A 22,059-nucleotide genomic window follows, 5' to 3' on the forward strand; every position below is an offset into this window, starting at 1 on the left:
CCCATCAGTATGTATATGCTAGGGGGATATGTAAGCAAGCATGTACTTCAAGTTGTAAAACTTGGCTTACAAACAGTGGAACATTTGGACTTGAGAGAGCAGCTGCAAACACTGCGTGTAAGGCTGAGGGAGCGTGTATGTTCCAAGAGAACAACAAGCACATGTAGAAGGGCAGGTGAAAAAAAGTGTTAAGATGCAGGAGGAGTTAGGCATAGGAGGTCACAACCTCAACCATGCAGCTGCATTATTGCCATCATGTGTTAAAAACACCTGTCTGTAGGGAAGAGAGCTGCCACAGAGAAAGTTCCATGGGTGGTTAGTGGAAATAGCAGGGTTGTAAAAGAATATACATGGTGAATGGTGGGGTGTAGCCTAGTGAGTGAGACTTGTCAGAAGGTGTTAAGGATAATGCAGTCAGGTCATGAAGTTCCTCCACAAAATGAACTGTGATGGCTAGATAAAATGATGAGACGCTGACCTTGGCTATCACTGCTATCGTTAAAGCTAAAAAGATTAAATATCAGTCCAGTAAACAGATTTCTGATTATTCTTGGTGCCCACCATGTGAGTTATGGGTCATAATGGTAAGCCAGCTTTAAATTATGCTTACTACCCTGGAACAACCTAACAATATGGACTGGTCTGAAATACCAGTAGACTTTTTAGACTTTTCATAGTAAGGTAGCCTTTAAAGCTGGTACTGCCTCTCCTTCAGAAATCTGTTAAAGCTCAGCACAGCAGGAAGTTGGGTGCTGGGGAGCAGCATGCATTTCACATGTTGCTCCTCTGAGGCTGAATGGAAAAAACAACAGACTTACCATGGCAACCCATGCAGCACATAATATACATGATTTTTCTTATAGTTTGAATGGGGACGGGGAAGATGTGGACAGCATGTTCCTGGCTGCTGAAGGATATATAACTTTTAAAACCTGTGCAATGGACCAAGTAATTTTCAGGGGGAAAAAAGCATCAATACAAAAGAAGAAAAAACAACAAATGAGATGCAGATTTTTCACATGGAAGTGATATGCACACACTGAGGCCATATATAGGTAAAAACATATGTCAAGTTTCACAAACGCATCAAAGTTGTATTACTGGAAATAATTTCTGAAGGCTCCATCCCCATATTCTTGTGTAACGCATTCCCACAGCAGCTGTCACACCAACACCCAATGCACCGCTTGCAGCATGAGCAGAGGAATAAAGATCTGGTGATTATTTCTGTGCAAATGCTTTTGCTTTTCTTTAAACCAGTATGAAAACTTGCAGAGAAATTGAAAAGCAAAGTCAAAAAATCTCAGACCAAAACCACTGCCAGAGGTTAGCTTATACATTAGGTTTCAGTGGTTTCACAAAGGAGCAAGACAGGAACTTTCCAGAAACAAGGGATGGACTTGAAAACACTGCCAGAATTTACCACCCTTTTCACTGGCACCAGATCATTGCACAAGCACAGGTATGACAGACCAAGATGGGGCTGTGAACGGGTTCTCAGCACGTTATGAGTGCTAAGAAGTGAAACAAGAAATACAGAACTGCACAAAGGACCAAGGAAGAGCTGCAAGATTGAATTCAGAAGAAAAGGAGCACACAAAAGAAAATGTAGTTTAAGTAGTCTACTACGAGTTCATATGTTAACAAGTCTATGTGGAATCTGTTTATGATTGAATGCAACATCACTTATATAGTGATATTCTGAACTATACACAAACACACTGTAAAGCCCTCACCTCTCTGAAGTCAGTGACAGAACTTGAATGGACTAAAGCAGGGCTAAGATTTCACCCATAACAATCATGTGAATACAAGGTGCTTTTGTTACACTTTTTATGTCTATTTCTCCCTTCTTTGTTAATATTCTATTCATTGGTAGGAGGCAAAAGCAATCCTGCTGGTATTCAGAAACATTACTTAACAATTTCTGTACCAAGAAGAGGTCAGATTGTGGTTAAATGTTTCAATTGATTTAGCCTGTTGTTCTAGTTGTACAAGCTTCTTCAATAGTATTAATCATTTATGAGAGATTGCTAAACTCTTCTGAGGATCCATTTTCTATGGATAGCTTATTTTCAACTGCTTGCTTAGGTGCTGAACTTCTGTCATGCAGTTGCCTGTCTAAGCCCTCCAGTAATATGATTTGCTACTGGTTACAAGTTGTAACTGGATATTGTTGAGTACCAAGTGGATACTAATAAATAACTTATTTTCAGCCCAGTTAAGAAACATTCAGCTTTTAAGACCAGTGAACAAATTCATGAGTGCCCAGGAACTGTCTGAATATTCAAAAATAGCTAAACCTCAACAAATAAAGCAACCTGCATTTGGAATTTTCACTCATAGAAGTATTTCTGAACCCACATTTGTTTGTTTGTACTTTTGCTACCATTTGCCAGCTCTGTAAATAAAAGATGTTTCCCAGTGCTAACACTTCACTCATTTTACTGTTTGCATTCCAGTGGTATCTAAAAAAAAAAAAAAAACAGAACAGACCATAAGCTAATACACTGCCCCCCAAACCTGAGTGTTTTTTAGCTATAGAAATCATGTCCTATGTTTGTAAATTATCAGATCATATTTAACACCAAAAATGTGAATGTGATTTTTTATCAGTCTTCCTAAAGCAAAAAAATGTTTCCATCAAAAAAAATTAAAAACCAGCTTTCTGATCTAAAGATAAGTCTGCTTCTCTCTATAATAAACACAAAGAAATGGTGCAGACATTTTTATTCCCTATAAAAATATTTTACAGTAGATTTTTATACTTAATTTATTTGTAATAGCTTTACTGTTTTGCTCTTCCTTCTGGCTTTAAAGTTTATGGCAGGTTTCATTTTGTAATTATAATTCTCCACATTACATTACAAGTAAATCATTTAGAGTAGTTAATTTTACTGATGTTGTCATTATATAAGAAGTCAGAAACAAACACATTATTTTAATTACTCTTTAAGTACTTGGCATCTTCAGCCCATTGGTATGAAAGTAAGTTGTCGGATGGGTGCCCACACTATTTTATTTATTGATGTTATTTTTCCCTTGTATGTAGCTGCAATATAACTAAGCAAACAGTATGTGTTGTACAGAGACAGGATGGTATTTTCAACAGCTATTTACATCAATAAGTGAGTGCACAATACAAACATTATCAAGATCACAGAAAATATCCTTGTAGCATCTCTCATTACCACTGTTTGTTGTTTTTCTTTTTAATACATTAAGTATTAGTATTAAAGTAATGCTAGCTGAGTGATCTTTCTCCCATCCTTTAGCAAAGTACTTATACTTTCCAGAAGGACTGATTTTGTATCATTACACTAATTATTATTAGAAAGGCAGCAAAATGGTGTTCTTTGAATTCTTTTTGACTGGTCCATAAAATACCACATTGACAAGGCCATAACAATTCAGAAGGCTGTGCTAGAGCAATAACAAAACTATAATACTTACATTTGCACATGTGGGGGCTGGAAACGTCCCTGGTTAATGTTGTAGAACGTGAATGCCTGTGTGGGGTTGGAGCTGTACTCATCCACTTCAATTATGAGTCTACTGTGCTGATGCCTTCTAGCTGCCATAATGTGAGACTGAGAGAAAGCCATGCTTGCACTGCGTAGTTCGGCTTTTTCAGGCAATCATAACTGCTATCTTCCTACATCGACGGAAGCAGACCATGACATCTCCTTACCTAATCAGCACACTCCCCTTCGAAAAACCTAAAAGCAGATTGAAGAGAAGGAGCATAACTGTTTGACAGTTAATATGTTTGGAATTGCTTTATTTAATATGAGATGAAGGGAGGATATTGAGGGGCGAAGATACACAGCTCCAAGAACTCATCACAAACCTTTCCAACCTGCCAATTTGATGATCATACTTTAGCTGCAGGTGGGAAGCAGGGTGAGGAAGTAAACTTGCTAAAGAGCACAGGGGCAACTTGTTCTAGTATTTCAGACATTTAATACAAAACTTAAAGCCATGGCAGTCATTCAGAATGGTGTGTCAAATAATGTTTCTTCAACCCAATCATTTCCTTTCTTTTTTATTGCATTGCTGAATATTTATTACCCACCCACCTTCTAAAAAACAGAACAACCCACTAAGCCTGACACTGAATACATGGGCATGCACAACTAAAAGGCGAGTTAATTAAACAAGAATGAGTTTAACCAATTCTTCAGAAAGTCTGCACCATTAATTACCAGGAAGCATTTCAAGTGGTTGCTCTTTACATCCTAAGAAACAGAGCAAAAGGCCTTCTGTGCCCTTGCTCCTGGTTTTATAGCATCACTGAAGGAAGTTGTGACAGAGATATGGAGGGCTCCCCCCTTCAAACACGTTCTCAGTCAACACTAACCCAACATTCTGAATTCACTGGAAAAGAAAGCAATTCAGAGGCTAACACACAGTTAAATGTTACTAAGTATTAAAAAAAGTAAAATCCGTACAGGTTTTATGCTTGGGAATAATTTTTTCCCTGAAGGTTACACAAGTCTAGAACAGCAGCACTGAAAACTGGTAGAGGAACAGCAAAGTGAAATCAACCAAAATGCAGAGTATCCCCTGGAAACAGCAGAAAGTAATTTAAATGTGAATTTTACTTTTATTTCCCAGTTTTAATAAAAAATGGATTATAAGATATAAAGGTGGGTATTTTTACAGTATAATTTTGCATCCTTTTAAAAAGTTGTCTGTCTTAAATATTTACTTTCATGCAAGTGAGGGCTCTTTTCTTCTAAGGAACAGAAGTGCTCTGCCTCAGAAGATGTATTTCATGAGAAGCCATGCTAGAATGCAGCAAGTCACTTAATACATGCAGTTTCTGGAAAGCAGAGCTACAAGTATTTTATGTGACCTTGCCGTTGTACCCAACTTCCATTCTGAAGGGACCACTGCCAACAGTGATGGATGTCTTCATAGTCACTCGAATTTTTAAAGATATTTACAGGTACTTAGGTCCAATTCAGTTCTAGTGGCAGCCAAGCACCTAAGCATCTTTAAAAATCTGGGCTTCAGTCTTTGCTTAACGACTGCAGATGTTAAGTGCTCCAAGAAGTGGCAGTGTTATTTTTGTTTTGGGAGATCTTTTTCTTAGGAAAGTAAAATGAGGGATTCAGCTTAGTTTTGTTAGTTGCTGAATGGCTATAAAATGATGACAACTTGCTGTCACTAACAACTGGCAGGAAAACAGTCTGAGAATAAAAGAGCAGATTCCTTCATGCCCTCCCCTAGAATTGAGTGGTAAGGAAATGGCAGAATAACAACAAAGAAAATTCTGGATTTTAAACACTCTCAGATGCCGTGTTCAGGCTACGGAACAAGCAGCAGCACAAAGGAATGTGCCAGAGCAGGAGAAGGGAAGGGAGGCATGATCCTTGTAAGAATAATCAAGTACAAATTGCTGCATTTAGGAAATAAGAAATTATGACAGCAGATGTGAAGAACCCTCCCTGAGGAGCTTTCTGCATTAAATGATGCATTTGTAAAGAAGTTTGAATAGGCAAGGTCAGAGATTTTATAGGGAGCAAACTGTTCTAAGTGAACCTACTTCTGTTTGAAAGAAACTATTAGAACTGGTGACCTCTACAAATATTCTCCAGTAAGATTAATAATTTATGATTCCAGAGCTCTACATAAGGATTTCAAACCACCTGAAAGACACAGCCTTTGTTTTATAATTCAGGGATTATGCCCACTTTACACACAACTACAGTTACAAAGGAGTTAAGGCACTGCCTTAGGGACCCAGAATCTCCCTCTGGCCTTAGTAAGTTCTCAGGAGCTCACAGCATCTGAGAAAACAGCTTCTGTCAGCCTCCTCTTCAGGTCCTGTCTTTCATGACTTATCTCAAGTTATACATCACATCTCCTGCAGAATCAGTGTATTTATGTAGGTACCCTAATATCCACTCTTGAGCTCTGCCTCCTCATTCTGGTTAAGTGGAAAATAGCACTTACCAACACAAACTCAAAAGAACAAATTTGTTTGCAAACAGAAACAAAACCACAGCCAGCACACCGCCAATATACCCTTTAGTGCTGAAGAGTTCTCATAAGCAGGGAATCAAGCCATGCACATGGGAGAGCGTGTGAATCATACCATTAGGCCAGCTTGAGAGGATGCTAGCCACAGACATTCAGCAAGAAGTTCACCATATAAACATGTAGGAAACAGAAAGACAACATATTTACTTGAGGTAAGGAAAAAAAGAAAAGAAGAAAACATACGGAAAGAAAAAAGGAGGAAAAAAAAACCAGTATTCCACAGCACTGCTAATCCTTCTGCCAAATGACAGTCACCCAACATCAACCCTGCACACATAAAAGGCATCCAAGACTTGAAAAGAAAGAGCCAAATCCTGCAATAAAAATTAAATAACTAGCAATCATATGAATAGCCTGTGATAAACAAGAATCAGATATGTAACACACATAATCAGTAAGCATAATTCAATAGCCAGCTTCATTCAAGCTCATTTCAGAAACATACACAGATGTCTTTGAACCTTACCTTTCAGTCTAGGGTTTTCTTCCTGCATAAGTGGTTGGCTGACTACTAACATTCTTCGTGTTCGACAGAACAAGCTGTCTCTTTGCAGCTTGACTGATAACCAGACTGACACCCATTACTCCCCTCTTTCTGTTTCCATTTTGAACAGTTCCCAAATCATAACTTTTTCTTTCTTTTAATATTCAGAACTTTCTTCCTTTCCCAAACCAGGGTATAAAATGCAGCAGGGAAATAATTATCTGCTTCTATAGCATGCAAGTTTTAAGATCATATGCCCAGCATTACCAACACAGAGTATTAAAACTCAAATCCCCACAGCAACAACATGCTAACCATCCTCTTCCCCCAGACTTATGGAGCTGCGGGATGTCTGCCAGGGAAAAACAGAGAAATGTAAAAAGGACTGCAAGAACATGAATACTAAAATAAATATCAGAAACCTGGCTGTTAGAATCACAGACTGAGAAAAAGCTATTAAATCAGCTAAGCCATCTTCTTACTGATGGCATGAATGTTCTCCATACATTATATTTCTGCTGCTTTCTCTAGCATATGGTCAAATGCTCTCAAGAGCTCTGACCCAAAGCCCATTGTGTACAATGGACACTGGTCCACCGTCTTCAGAAGGCTTCGCATCAGGCCATAAACTACATGAATTGCAACATCTGTCCTGAGGCAAGCCCTTGAACCCAGATGTACATTTAAACCTTTTGATGAGGTCCTCAAATAAAGAAAAATCTTAATACAAAGATTCTTCAGCCTGAAATTTCTGGTATTTTCATCTCACAGCCTTCCTGTATAGCTGGCATAGTTATTTCCCTCTTTTACATAAATTTTCCAGCCTTTTTATGCATCCTGTTTCTCTCCTTTTTTTTTTTTTTTTTTTTCATTTCAAGCCAACATTTTATTATAATCTAACTTCTTCATTCTCAGATTCTGGTTTATTTTGTGTTCATCTTTCAGTTCACTCTCATGTCCACTAATCTCTTGCTATATCTCATTCCATCATCCCCACTGTTCCCTTCATCATCTGCCCTTTGTCTCAAAGCCTAAAAACAACAAAAAAGGGCGTTTTCATGCAGCTATAAAACATCAAAGCCCTTTTTTCTTTTTTTTTTTTTTTTTTAGGGAAAGACAGTAAGATAATAGCAGTAAAATACCTTAAAGAAGCACATGAGAGTCTGTGATAGACCACACAGTGTGACACACTTGCTTCTTGAATAAATTTTGGACACTGTTAACCAGAAACCCTTCCAAGAGCTTGCCCAGGAGTTCAGGTCTTCCCCATGCAGCACTGCAGTGCTTTTCATAAGCTGCCAGGTCATCCTTTAAACAGGGAAGTAGACCATTTAAACCAAAAAAAAACCACATTACAGAGTATTTCACAGCAGTGGTCACAATTGTCATAGTAACATTTCTATACCCACTAGTGATTGGCTTCATTACCACAAATTACTATTTTTGTCTCAAACACAACCCCCCAAAGCTTGTTCTAGACTGACCACCATGAAACTGGTAAAGCAGTGGCTCACTATGAGAAACAGGCTGAAAATGGTAAAGGGTTTTTGCTGTCTAAAATACCCATTCCAGATAGAAGACAATCAATGGAACTAGTCTGCTATCTTCAGTTCTGCTATCTGGAAATGAATACTGAAATAATCCTAAAAAGTCATTATTCTGTGGGAAAGGATGAGCCAGGCAAATCAATCTGCAAATGAAAGCTTTACTAAAGAGATACACTCTCCTCTTCCTCCTCTTCATTTTCTGAAACACAGTTCAAGTCCTGGCAAACCAAAACCACCAAGTCTTCCCTGAGAAGACAGGATTTACTTGACAAATTAGGACTCTAAAGTGAAGCCAGCATAATCAAATGTCATTAAGACACTTTTAGAATTAAAGGTTGATTGTGCACCTTTATACTTTTCTAAATGAGTATGATTTATTGCAGACAGAAACATTTCTCATTGCATTTTAAAATAAACAAATAAAACTGCAATGTGTGGAAGTGAAATACGCACTTGCAAGCCCTCTTCCCAAAGCAAATGCTTTATGTACCTGCAATTTGTGTCAATGAGAACTAAACAACAGCATAAAAAAAACGAGCAGGCTCCTCAAGTATATCTGAATTACAGTCTCATAACCTGTGGTGCCATTTAAGGTGTTTACCACCCTTACAAACCTCCCAGAGCTGATCATGATAAATGGAGTGATTTAGATATCCTGCCGGGAATATCCTGCTGAACCCTACTTCAGCCCCAGCAGCAGTACAGCATTTGAGAGCGTTAGTTCTTCTAAAAGCCAGTTTAGCAGTGGTGAACGTGCCAGGGTGACAGCCTTCAAGCCTGCAGCCCTCTATCCCCAGCCCAGACAGTGTGCAGAGGGGCTGGCACCCACACCAGGCCTGGCGCCATTCCCCAACCCACTGGTGTGCCTCAGGCCTCCACTGCAGAGACCTCCAAAGCACTCCATATCCATACAGGCCAAGAAATCCCCTGGTTTAAGCATCAAATAAATGTACAAATGGGTTTTGTAATGCAGATTTATCTTAAAAAAAAAATTGAAACACACTCACTGGTCCGTTCTGTGAGTACCATGAGAAGGCAACACACACTGCTCCATCTGCTCCTCAGAGGATAAAGCGTATGCATATTGCGGTGCAAGTCTGTAAAGTTGTCCTAAGGTCAAAACACGGAATAAAAGCTTACAAATGGGTCTTTACCATGGCTCTTACTACAGATTTCACAATCCTCATCTGGTAACTAGAGCACATATGCTCCACCATGGTATTTTCAAAAACCTTCGCCCATGGTGTATCTTTAATTGAAAGATTTTAAGCATCCCGTTTTTCAGTCTCTGCTCTCTTCAGTAGCTTCTGCTGAAAGAAATTACACCAAACCCATGATTTATTAAGGAAACTCTTTGGATGGTCTTTTTAAATCATGTTTGAGATAGTTCTCCGTGCCAATGAATCTAAATTTGCTAACTGTTACCAGTTAAATACTCAGTTCTGTGACCGTGTCTTTATCCTCAAAGTCAGAGCTATTCCCATTCACATAGCCAAAACTAAGGGGCATAATTCTGAGTTACTGGTAGGCCTCAAAATCTCACTCACTTCTGTGAGAAGTAGTATATCTATCCTCTTTTGTTTAGAATCTCCTATTTAACCTACCAATGAACACTTCAGTGCCTCATCATACATATCACGTTTGTTAACTGCAGATCTACAGAGTACTGTGCAATCTGTTTTGTAATGTGTAAAAAGATCAGTGACTTAAATAAGACCTCTTATTTCCCTGTACTTACAATCACCTTAACCTGCATTACAAAAAAAAAAAACAAACCACAACAAAACACCACAACAAAATCCCCCAAGATATTTCTCACCATGCTAAACCACACATCATTGTTCTCCTTTGCTGATTATAATGACCTGTCAAATACAGTATGACAAAATTCTTCAATGAAATTATTTTTTTTCTTCAAATTAGTTTTCTTCCATTGCTCTCAAATGCAAATATTCTATGTTTCTCTCATAACTTTATAAAGAACACTAACATACTTGATAGCTTAAACTGTCATAAAAAAATTATATAGACACATCAAGTAAAAAATGAGAGAAAGTATTTGTCTTTTTTGAACTGTGCCCTAATGTCCACTTTCCTCCAAAAATACACTGTACCTACTATATGCCAAAGTTCTTACCATGAATCCAGAAAAAAAGATAAATAAATGAGTTCAGAAAACACAAAAATCATACATATACCTACAAAATCCAATTCTGTATTTATTTAAAGGTTAGAAACCTTTTTAGCTAGTCTTATTTTGAATGATGACTTCATGATTTAAAATCACTTTTTCTCATTTCCCTACCTAGGTTCCCAGAACTACAGTATCAGAATATTCTATTTTTGAGGATTTAATTTTATTTTGGCTCAACAGCAGCATCATTTTCTAAATCAAATTCTCATCCATACAGATAACTGTTCATTTACTCAAATTAAAAAATAAACACAAGCTAATAATACTGCTTTTTTTTCACCTTTAACTTCCACTTTACAATATATTCAATATATTTTAGATTTAAAAACTGCAAGACTAAGATTTACAAATAGATTGAACATTTGTCAAGGCTAAATGTATTATTGTAATCTTACATATGATCTTGCTGAATGTATAAAACATTATCATTTTTGGAGAAAATATTTAAATGCATACATTTTTCTTACGCAAAACCAAATCTTTTCCCTGAAAAATATACCGTTTTGGCTCAATACTACCTGTATTTATTCCAAAATACCTGCAGAGGTAGCTAATCTATTTAAGTAATTAACTCTAGGGAAAGGAAATTTTAAATAAATATCTAAAAGCCACAAAACTCATTCCTCACTCTAACAAATTTGCCTTCAGTATTTCAAAATCTATTACATTACTGAAAATCATGAGTATACATTCATAAAGAACAAATTACATGTCCCAGAATTAGGGAAAATAGATAAAATACAGGTTATGGGGGGGAATTATCAAAAATGGACATTTCAGCAGGACTAAAGTAGGGTTGTGAGGATTTGATTCTACATTTCAGTCTGCAATTTGGGCATATGATCTGATTAACCTCTTGAATCTCTCAAAATATTATTTACTAAGAAGACTAAGTACTGAAATGTTACATATTTAAGAAACAGTTTGGTTTCATTTTTAACTGAAGAATTTTTGCTTTCACCCTTTCGTGACAACTGGCCTCACATTCATTTCCAAGCCTTAACCTGCACAACCCTTGCTGGGTCAAGTCCCACTTGCCTGCAACACATACTTTATCCTGACCAATTCCAATGGAAATTGTCTATAACTGCACAGAATTTGACCAATTTGATCATTCATGCGTATCTGAGGGCAGAATACATCCCTTCTGGTTTAGTGTGTTCACTCTGATATCAAACTTGCATCAGAATATGTCACGTCTATTTAGTAGACAGCTGTAGTTTCCACGTAAACATTCAAAACCAGCATTGGTCACCAACAGCATTAGTGTGTGGGTCAGCAACATACAGCAGAGGTGAATGGCACGCAACACCCCTGGAACAGCCAGCAGTAGAGACAGCAACTCCCCTGCTCTGCATTTAGCAGGAGCCAAGGGGCTGCTGCTTCATATATAGGAATATTAACACTTTTAAGACAGTTCATAAGATCTTCCCCATTTGTGCAGCAGCACCTCTCGGCTGTGGATGAATTTCTATTGCAAATAGTCTTGTCCGATTTCAGAAAGAAATCTGACACCAACAACTCTTGAAATGTTGCTGATCTCTACGTCAATACAAAGAACGGAAAATAGAAGTGGTCAATCTATTCCAGTAGTTCAAGATGATTGAAATGCCAAAGTACCAGCACACAAACATATATATAAGGTGGAATGTAGAACACAGCTTACACGTAAATATATTTATAGTGACACTACTTCTGAGATCAGTGTGCCTTTTTCTGTTAGGGCCTGGAGTTAAATTGTAGACTTAATAATCAAGCTTAATTTTCTTGGAAAATTAAGTATAAACTTGGAAAATTAAGTATAGTGTCCTATTAATTTTGTTGTTTTTACTTTTCACTCATTTAGCTGCATCCATCCCATTGAAATTCTTCATTTCATTTGATTCATGTTCAGGAAGGGATTCACTGGGTTTGTTCTGTCTGTTTTTCCAGGCATCTTCCCCAGGACTAATACAAGGAAAAAGTACTCAACAGTTCGTTTGGCCACTCACTTCTCTTACCCAAAAAGTCATGTCCACGAAGAGCCCCCTACATGGTCCATATGAAACTGAAACAAAGGCAACCAAACCCTTTTCTTAAATGAAAAAGAGACAGGAAAGATAGAATGGGGGAAGTCCCAGACACACAATTCTGAAGGGAAGCATTTCAGGTCAAACACCTCTGGATATTCATCAGACCTAAAATGGATCCTACTGATTAGCAAAGCATCCAGTCCACAGTGCCCTTCTCACACAGGGATGCTTCAAATCACTGCTCTCCCTGAAGCTGAAGAGTTCATAAAAGAAGCAAGGCTCAGGAGAAGAGCTACATGGAGAGCGCACACATGGCACTCCATGGCAGCTAGGCTAGATCAGGTGGAAGCTATCACACTGCAAAATACTGGGAAGGCTGTGACAAGTGACAGGAATTGTTGGACAGTGCCAGGGCTGGCTGCCTCCGAACTGTGACTCTGAGCTGTATGCACTGTACATCAGCTGATTTGCTGGCTGCTTAAAAAATTGTTTTGAAAATTGTATTTGTACTGACTACAAATTTTCATGCTACGCAGAAATGCTAAAACAAAGCCAAACGGTTTATGGGTGAAAAGTAAAGGAAGATCAAAATGAAAAAATACTTAAGAGGAAAACACTTAAGTAGTGAAATGATTTCAGTATGCATTTTTAGCTTTTCCTTTCCGCCTTACTTGATGAACATGGTGAAACCAGAACATTTTTTTGGTCTTGCCAAATCTGAAGTTTCTACTGAAATGCACTGAAGCTGGCATTTTTTAAGTCTGGGTTCTTGTTCAAGGTACTTGATTATTAACTGCTCCCACTGTCTAAGTTTTAATCCATCCCATCCTTGCCACAAAGTATCTGGAACTTTTACCAGAAACTACTTATACTAGAGTCAAAGTGTTGAGGGGCAAAATTGAGATGCACTTCAGAACAGCAACACAGTAAAGATAAAGACCAAGTAAGAATTTTTTTTTAATTTTCTACCAAAGAACCAGAATAAAGGCTGTCCCACAAAATCAAAATAATCGTAATACATATTAATACTAGAATATTAGAAGTGTCCACAGGCCAGGTGAAATCCAACGGCAAACTATGCTAGACACTGTACAACCATACAGTAACAGAAAGTCTGCCCCAAACAGCTTACAGTCTCCAGAAACTCAACAAAGGATATGGGAAAAAAATAACACAGCCACAGAGAGAAATTGTCAGTGCAGTGGCAGAACACTATGTTCTTTCCATTTTCTTCTATGAAGAAGGAAAAAATACGCAAGATTAGCATCACAAAAGACAAAAGCAGCAAGAAGATGGGGTACAACAGAGTCAGTGAGAGGAGGAAAAAGGTGATAAATAAAGTGGCATGCAGGACGTTTGAGCTATACAGCACGTTAAGCAAAGTGACGCGACTGCGAGAGCTGGCAAAAAGGGAGCTTGAACAAAACAGCCAATTAGGAAAAGGCAAAGAAAAAACAGTCAAAAATATCAGTAACCATCAGTCTCCTTTGTATGCTGCTTCTACAGCTGCTCTGCTGGCTTCAGTCTTTGGTTGAAAGGCAAGACCATCCCCTGCCATAAGGGAAACTGGGCCGGCTGTATGGCAGAGGAACTGAATTTAAAAGGTCGAGAGGACATAACACACGAAAAACAGCTTTCAAAGTAATTCATACTAAATATAGTGATCTTGGGATAGCAGAAATATACACATTAAAAATATACACCAAGTAAGTGCAAATACTCGCAACTGAAATACATTATACATCTGTAGTACACCTCTGAATCTAAGTAAGAGAGAAGTCCTTATTACACTAATATTAGTATGGCTTTCCAAAGTCACAATACAGCATATTTAAATTACATGAACACAATCTTACTCCCATAGTAAATGATGGCATTTTAAATAGTGACTGAATGGAAAACACTAAATATTTTGTATTTAGGCTAGTGTAATGAATCCCAAATTAGTTATGACTGCAAGTTAGTACATATATACCATGATGGTTATTTGCTAATCCTAATGCAATTTCCACTGTCTTATCAAATCACAGCAGAACTGTGACACCTGTTGACAGTTTCAACAATGAGGTCAAGCAGTGACCAGCCATAAAGAATGAACTGCTTCAGCCTCCAGAGGTGATCACTGCAAGAAGCCATAACCATAACAGCACTGCTCCTTTTTGCAATAGATCTTTACTAGACTGTCATTCTGCAACCTTGCCTGAAAAGATGACTAAAAAAGTCAAAGGATAACAGCCAGCTCACTGACCTTTAAGGACTCTCTTCAATTACTAACTTTGCTTGTATTTTGAAACATAATCAAGAATATCCAGGATTTGAACAGAAGCATGTATTTTAAGTTAGAAATAACAATTACGAAAACACCTTTCCCTCAGACACTCTCACACAGACCCAATTTTCTTACAGACAATGATCACAGAATCCAAACTACTGTACAATCCAAAACATATAAATTAAAGTTTCCAGCACTACACTGAAATCTTATTCTGAGAGCTGATACTCTATGTTGTAAGATCCTAATATATCTTACTGTAATGGAACATGCTGAAAGGCTTTTCCTTCAGACTATCTTATACATCCTCCCTGAATTCTTCAAACCAGGGTTCAGCAAGAATCAAATGGACTGCATTGATTTGTTTTCACTGTATTATCATTTCAGATGAAAACTGTTTTCATGGACAAAATACTAAAATTCTCCCTTATAAATGCACTTTTTTCTTTACTATATTATATTGGTACCATATGTCTAAAAAAATAAACTGACCAGAGAACTGACTAAGCAGTTACCTGGTTTCAGGACATTAGTCTCCTTCCTTGTAATTCAGTGGCAGAACTCTAGCTAACCTAAAAACCAGTAATCTTTTTATGTACTTGTACGGGTTTTACTATGTAGAAGAGCCCACTCTTGTGTAATTCTTCAGGTGAGGAGCACTGCACCTGAGGTGGCAGATCTGATCATATTTGCTTCCTAAAATACCCTAATCCAGACCTTTTTTTTCCAATTCCATATAATAAAATCAATTAAATAAGTATGATCACAAACATCACTATGTTCTATGAGCCATTAACTCAAGGAACAGAAACATGAATGTCAGAATTGACTACGTATGTCAAATGAGAAGTCCATTCCGCTTTACATTCCTGCTGACAGATCCTGTAATGAGCATGCAGCATTAAATAAGACCATGACCTGTAAACAAAGATCAGAGCACCAGCTTTATCTTTGCATTCTCTCATGTTTGTTGTTTGGCATCACAAACTAATACCAAAACAAGTATCTTGTTAACACCAGTCCAGTAGGTTTTCATACAGGGCATGAGGGGTTTGCTCTCGTCCAAGTACATCCATGCATCTTTAAAACGGGCATTTTTCTTCACACGAACATATACAGGTATTCTTAGCGGTTACTCTGCTTTGAATTAGACTGAAGGAGAGCAGGATGAAAAGAGAAAGGGAACAATGTGCAAGCAAGAAATTTTCAGATTCTTCTGTCTCAGAAGGCTTGAGACAATGAAACAAACCAAATGCCAAGCTAAAACTGTTTAAACATACCATTAAAATTTCGTGGGTAATAATTAGTATTAAACAATTCATACATTTGTATCATATATGGGATAACCACTACATTAAATAATTTCAAAAAAATACAAATGTAAAATAGAAATTAACTCCCCCCTATTTGTGTAGTACACTACCAGAAAATTTACAGTGCCTGGCATCATGAAACTGTTCATTATGAATGGGTGCAACACAGACTGTCATCATATAACCCTTCAGTTGTCATCCCAAAAGAGATACTCAGTTATTTATCAGTTGCCAAATTTCAGATCTGCACATTTTAAAATGTTGTCTTAAATATCTATTGATATTTTTCTGAAAAAAATGAGAGTTCACTTCACCAGGAGCCAATCATAAAGTTTAATAATCTTGCCTAGTTATCAATTCATCCAGAATATCCAAAGCTCCTTTACACTAGTAATAATAATGTTTAAAATTCATTAAGCCTTAACTGAAGTTGAAATGGCTATCAATCACATACATTATCAAAAGATCTCTTAATTATGATATTGTCAAGGTAGAAATTGTGTAAGCAGAAATCTTCAACTATTGATCTCCTGTCAAAGAAAATGGAATGTTTAAAATCTGTCTAGTTTCTGCATGTTCCCCATCTTTATCCCCTCCGTTAATCCACAGACAAGAATACGCATTTATGAATGTATTCCACACTACCCATCTGAAAGTGCAAAACATAAAACGCAGGTGTTAAGAAAGCAATGTATTAAAAGTAATGAAATCCTTACCAAAAAGCCCCTAATATTTTTTTCCTTCTCCTCCAGTGCTTTGAGCATGCTGAATACCAAACAACAGCGCGACAAACTGCATGAAAATCAGCACGAATCTTAAAAACATCATCAAACTTCTCGAGCCGTTTCCTCCCGGAACAAAACTTTAGAGGTCACTAAATCCTCTCCTACGACAAAGGAAAGTTCTTCCACTTCCATCACCCCTCTCCCCGACTACGCGAGGAGGGCAAGCTATCGCGAAGGCGCACACCAGTTTTCCTGGGGGACTTCTTCCCTCCCAGAAAGTCTCCGCCGGCCGCTGGTGACACCTGACCATGGGGAGGGGGGTAGGATGTGCCTGCCGGCGGTGCGGGCGCCCGAGGGTCGCTGCCCAGCCTCTGCGGGAACTCTGCAAACAAAGTAACTTGGCGGCTGGGTGGCGGGAGGCGGCGGGACACGCGTGGGGCAGGGACACGCACTGGCACGCCGGGGAGAAGAGCCCCCGGAGAGGCAGGCGCTGGCACAGCAGTGGCAACCCTCAGCCCTTCTCCGGGAGGACACTGACAGCCCTTACCTTCACACACCCCTTCCTCACGCCCGGCGGCAGGAGACCTCTGCCAGAGCAGCACGGAGGAAGAGCGAGGGGAGCTTCGAGGCTCTCGACGGCCCACCCTCCGCCTCTCTCCCGCTTCTCAGAGAAGCCCTTCCCCGCCCCCCCGACCGCCTCACTCTCTCTAGCTTTGGGGCATATATATAATCTTTTTTTTTTTTTTTTTTTTTTTTAAGCAGCAGAGAAAAGCCACGGGGAAGCTTGGTTGGGAGAAGCAAAGCCCTGACGCGCTTGGGGGTGGGTAGGTGGGGGGTACAGCTGGGGGGGGGGGGGGGGGGGTTCAGACCCTCGCACGGCAACACAGGCAGACCCATCCCCCCCCCCCCCCCCCCCCTCAGTGCCCAGCCGGGGAAGGCAGCGCTGAGGCTGGAACCTCGCTGTCTCGAACCGATCCCGCACCAGGGACCGGGCCCTGCGCACAATCCCCCCGCCCAGAGCCGGCAGGGAGACCCCGCCCGGGGCGGCCGCACGCATCCTTCCCCCGATCCCCATCCCTGCAGGGGCAGGGAGGTCTTCCCCAGAATACTTACCCTGCCCGCCGGGGCTGCTTTGAGGACGCAGGATTTTGTGCGAGCTATCGTCTCCTTCTCCGGGAGCCCAGCCTCCCCTCCCCCCGGCTTCCCCTCCCCCGCCTCCTTTGGGGGGCCAGGAATCCCCCACTGCCGGCCCTCCCCTCCTCCCCGCCCGGCCGGCCGGGGAGCCCCGCCGGCCGGCCCTGCCCTGCGCCGCCGGAGCTCTGAGCTGCCCGGGGCCACGGCCGGGCCGGGTACGGTGCCCGCGGTACTCCATGGCCCCTGACCGGGACCGGGATGCGCTGCCGGCCTGCGCTGCGGCGGAGGCACGGGTTGGCGTCCTCCCGCCTCGGGTGGGGGTCAGCGTGGGGCGGCGCGGTGCCGCCTCCGGCGGGAGGAGAAGGCTGCGCCCCCCAGCCCTCTGCATGAAGAGACCGGGGCAGAGTTGAGGCGGCAGGCTGGGGGGCGCTTGTGTGTGAAGGGAGAGAGGCAGCAGCTCTGCGCCGGCCTTTCGGGGGTTGAGGGGAGTGATCCCGGCCTCCCGTGCCCGGTCGCCCACCCTTCTCTCAGCAAGCGGGGGGAAGTTTGGCTACGGGATGCCCGGGGGTTCTGCGTGGCAGGCCCCGCCGCGCAGCGCCGGCCGTTAGGCGGGAAGGCGACCGTTAGGAGGGCGGGCGGGCAAGCGCTGGGGTCAGGGCCAGCCGCCCCACTGCCGGAGCTCTTGTCCCCGCCGCGGCTGAAGTTTTCCTCCCCGGGCAGCGACTCGGGGCCAGAGGAGCCACTGGGCGTCCCTTCAGCAGTGCCAGGGGGCTGCCGAGGTCCGGTCCGGTGTGAGGTAGCAGTAGGGCAGAGGGGAGCATCGCTGGTGTCGAGAGGAAAGGCCCCTTTCCTGCCAGCGCCTGGTGTATTTCTCAGAGGCACTGAGCATGCACAGCTTTCTTTCGCTTCGAAATCAGGCCATGATAGAATCATAAATATATAATACTACACTCCTATGATATTATGAATAGAGAGCAGGAGAGTTAAATGCACACATCGAGGAGAGGCAAATTACATATAAAGGGCTTTACTGCACAATTGTTGAGCGATTCTAAAATGAAATATTTTAAAATCCTTCCCGGAATAAATTTAATTCCTGTGCGATTGCTCCCGTATTGCCTGCTAGGCAAAGAAGCGTGCTGGATATCTAGGAACAATTAATGGAGTTGCATCTGCTTTTAGTGCACATGGTAACTTTATCACTGATCGAACTGTCTGTTTAATCCTGAACTAAAAATACCCCTTGTATAAAAGAAAATTGTAATTTGGACATTTGTTCTATATCAGGATGAAATAGGAAGTTTTTGGAGGAAACAGAGGAATGCATCTCAGCCTAGCCCCATAGTCAGTGTGTTACCAAAACAGAGGTCAAACTTGAACACAGGCCTCCACACAGGGTGGAAAATACCTCAGCTATCCACTGAGCCATTATCTGTTATGCGTGCAGATGGAGATGAAGCTGGGCTGTGTATCAGAAACCGAAGATTGGACTTCAGAGCCCTCCCGCACAGTTTTCTGTTACTGGCAAACATATATTTATCTTGAAAGTTTGCATTTTGGCATGTCAGCGTTTTTTATAACAATATAAATGTGCTTGAAAATTTTTTGATCAGCCTAATGGTTGAGACCTATTAGAAGCTGCAGAACATAGTCACAATCAATTCACTTATTCAGATGCATGAATACAAGCTTAGGAAAGTAATTACAGGCACCTTTTTTTTGAAATCTTGAGGATGTGTAGTTCCCCCATGGGAAATATGAGTAATAAATTCGTACCAAAAAAAGAAAAAAAAAAAAAGAAAGCAAATGTGCTAAGCATTTTTCTTATTTATTTTTATCTTTAATATTGAAAATCGTTGATTAAATGTTCCAGGTGGGGTAAGGGTAGCTGGCTGTCAATCCTTAATTTTAAATACTGTTTAAAAGAACAAGCAGAAGGAAAATGATCATGGTAATTTAAATCTTGCTTTTTCAATTTTTAGTTGTCTTTCTTAAAAGAAATTGATTTCCCTTTTTTGGAGAAGATGTAAACATAAATTTGCAACTGATCAGTATTACCTAATCTGGCTATTTTGACCCTTCAACTAAGAGATGACATTGTATCCATACGCATTGAATTCATCATCTTAGCTTTAAAATCATTTATTCAGAATATTAATTTCTCACCCTTTAGTGTTACAAAATAGTGAGTGGTATCTTATATTTTAGATGTTTATGATTTGCATCAAGCTCTGTATGAAAACTGACATTCAATTATGGTCTGCATGTGGTCATTTGAAATTGTTCATCAATACTACCTTAAATGTGCTTGATGCATTTCAAAAGCATGTTTGTATTTTAAAATATTTCATGAAAGAACTGAAATAATGGCCTGTAGAATGGGAATTAAATGGGAAACTTCTAGTAGCTATGTCCTTCACAGTCTTAGAGAAGGTAGGTCTTATCCTCTCATAGCTAGTTTTAGCTGTAGAGGGACAGAGGAAAAGAGGCAATCTTACTTTTTCCAGTCTTGGGTTGATTTTTCAGCTTTGAGTTGAATAGTTCTTAACTACTTGAATGGATTGAAACAAAGAAGATATTCACCCTGCCTGCAGAAGAAACCGTAGCTCTTAAAAATTGCTTTCCTGTATCAGCTATCTCTTGCTCCATCTGCTTAGCCAATGACTTAAGTCAGATCAGTCTAAACTTAAGCAGCAGACATTTTTTCAGTATCTTAACTCACATCAGTACACAACAGCAAGTATAAAACCAAATTTAGCAACAATATCAAGTATAAAAAGAGATGCAGATAAAATACCAACAAAATGTTACTTAATTTTTTCAAAATAGTGAATTTTGGGGGAAATATTATGCAATAATGTTATCCTGTTGGAACAGTAGTTGTAGTGGGATGTTGATCCAATTCATGGGTTAATGAAGCAAGTAACCCCTAAATACTTACCGTTGGTTGTCCAAAGAGATTATTTTAAGGTGGAAGAGGTTCTAGATCTTATTTTTTGAATTATTAGTTTTGTTGACAGAAAGTGCTCTTACATGAACCTTCACTTATATAGCAACAAACAAAAATGAATTTCAAGTGATAGCAGAGAAAATGATCCATTATCTAAAGTGAAAGGTAGTTGGGCAAGTGAAGTTCAGATCACTGGGGAAGGCAGAAATAGATAATAAATGCAATCCTATATAACAGCGCATCACTTTATTTCTGCTGAATTTTTGTACTTAATTTGGCTTTTCTGTGTTTGACAACTATTTATGTGTAGTTTTGTTTAAATCTGTATTTAAAAAACACCCATTAAGTGAACAGATCTGTTCTACTTCAGGATTTTTTATATTTCACGAGAAGTTTGATTTTTACAGATAAGAGTTTGTGCAGCCTTCTGTCAGCACAGCGTCACTGCAGAAGAGGAACAGTAGACCACTGCTGAGTGACAGCCTATAGCTCTGAAATCTGTAATCCATCTTCTCTTACGTTATCAATTTCCCATCTTCTGTGCTTCTTTGACATGTCAGACTTCCTGCACATGCACAGCTAGTCTATCCATATGCACTGAAGTCAATACTTCCTAAACTTGTCTGACTTATGCTCCTAAAATGCTTTCCTGAAGGACCAGATTTAATGCACATGTGCAAGTAAGTGTAGTCTTAGCCAGGATGCTTGAATATATAGCATGCAAGTTAGATTCAGTGTACATGAGCTCTGATGCCTTCCTGCATGTCCACAAAACCTGGACAAATACAGAAAAACATCAAGTTGTGCCTGGCATAATTACCACAGGGGGAATAGTGTATGCAGGAAGCTTTGTATGTAAAGTAGCCTTACCTCTTCATTGTCCGGAATGGAAAGACATGTTATTTGGGCAGTGGAACTTCACTGCTAACACAAAAAAATGTGTTACAGGGCTTTTTTACTCTAAATTACATCTTTTCCACATAAATTTAAAACTCTCTGGTGTGCGACTAATACCTATTGTCATTTCTTTACTGGAGAGGCAGTCTCTAACATGCATTATATTTTTAATCTAATAAATACATAGGTAGTTCTTAACACTAAATATATCAATCAAATCAGTCTCCTGTAGATTTCCAGTAAACCTCAGTGGTCTTCTTTCAACTGTGGTGAAGTGTTCCCTCCAACTCCTCGTAAAATACAGAACTGCAGTGCTCTGCCTGTGGGGAAAAAGTCTGCAGCCACATACTAATGTATCTTTTCAACAGTGTGAAAGAAATTCCCTATTCACAGCCCTGCATAGTCAACATTACCTGCTGGTAAACTGAGTTGCTTAACATCATGATTAAAAGCCATTTGTTTGTTTCTTGTGTTGTGTTTCAC

The 22,059-nt window shown here is 39.9% G+C and overlaps 1 protein-coding gene across 5 annotated transcripts in view; it reads right to left on the reverse strand.

The window, feature by feature from the left end:
* MPPED1 (metallophosphoesterase domain containing 1) overlaps positions 1-17,850 on the reverse strand; it is a 60,504-nt gene extending 42,654 nt beyond the window's left edge. Inside the window, exons 1-2 of one of the 5 annotated variants that reach the window (XM_057427266.1) lie at positions 17,709-17,850; positions 3,454-3,719 (exon numbers count right to left, since the gene is read on the reverse strand). In XM_057427266.1, coding sequence (XP_057283249.1) covers positions 3,454-3,605 — 152 coding nt within the window. In that variant the 5' untranslated portion in view covers positions 3,606-3,719; positions 17,709-17,850. Of the gene's footprint in view, positions 1-3,453; positions 3,750-6,514; positions 7,186-17,142; positions 17,287-17,708 lie in introns of those variants that run through there. The other 4 variants (XM_057427285.1, XM_057427276.1, XM_057427300.1 and 1 more) reach the window with 4 other exon arrangements.
* Positions 17,851-22,059: the final 4,209 nt, after the last annotated feature.

The sequence above is a fragment of the Pezoporus wallicus genome, unplaced genomic scaffold (genome assembly GCF_028554395.1).
Source record: "Pezoporus wallicus isolate ANWC-B61680 ecotype Strahan unplaced genomic scaffold, APGP_CSIRO_Pwel_v1 scaffold_3294, whole genome shotgun sequence".
Classification (NCBI taxonomy): domain Eukaryota; kingdom Metazoa; phylum Chordata; class Aves; order Psittaciformes; family Psittacidae; genus Pezoporus; species Pezoporus wallicus.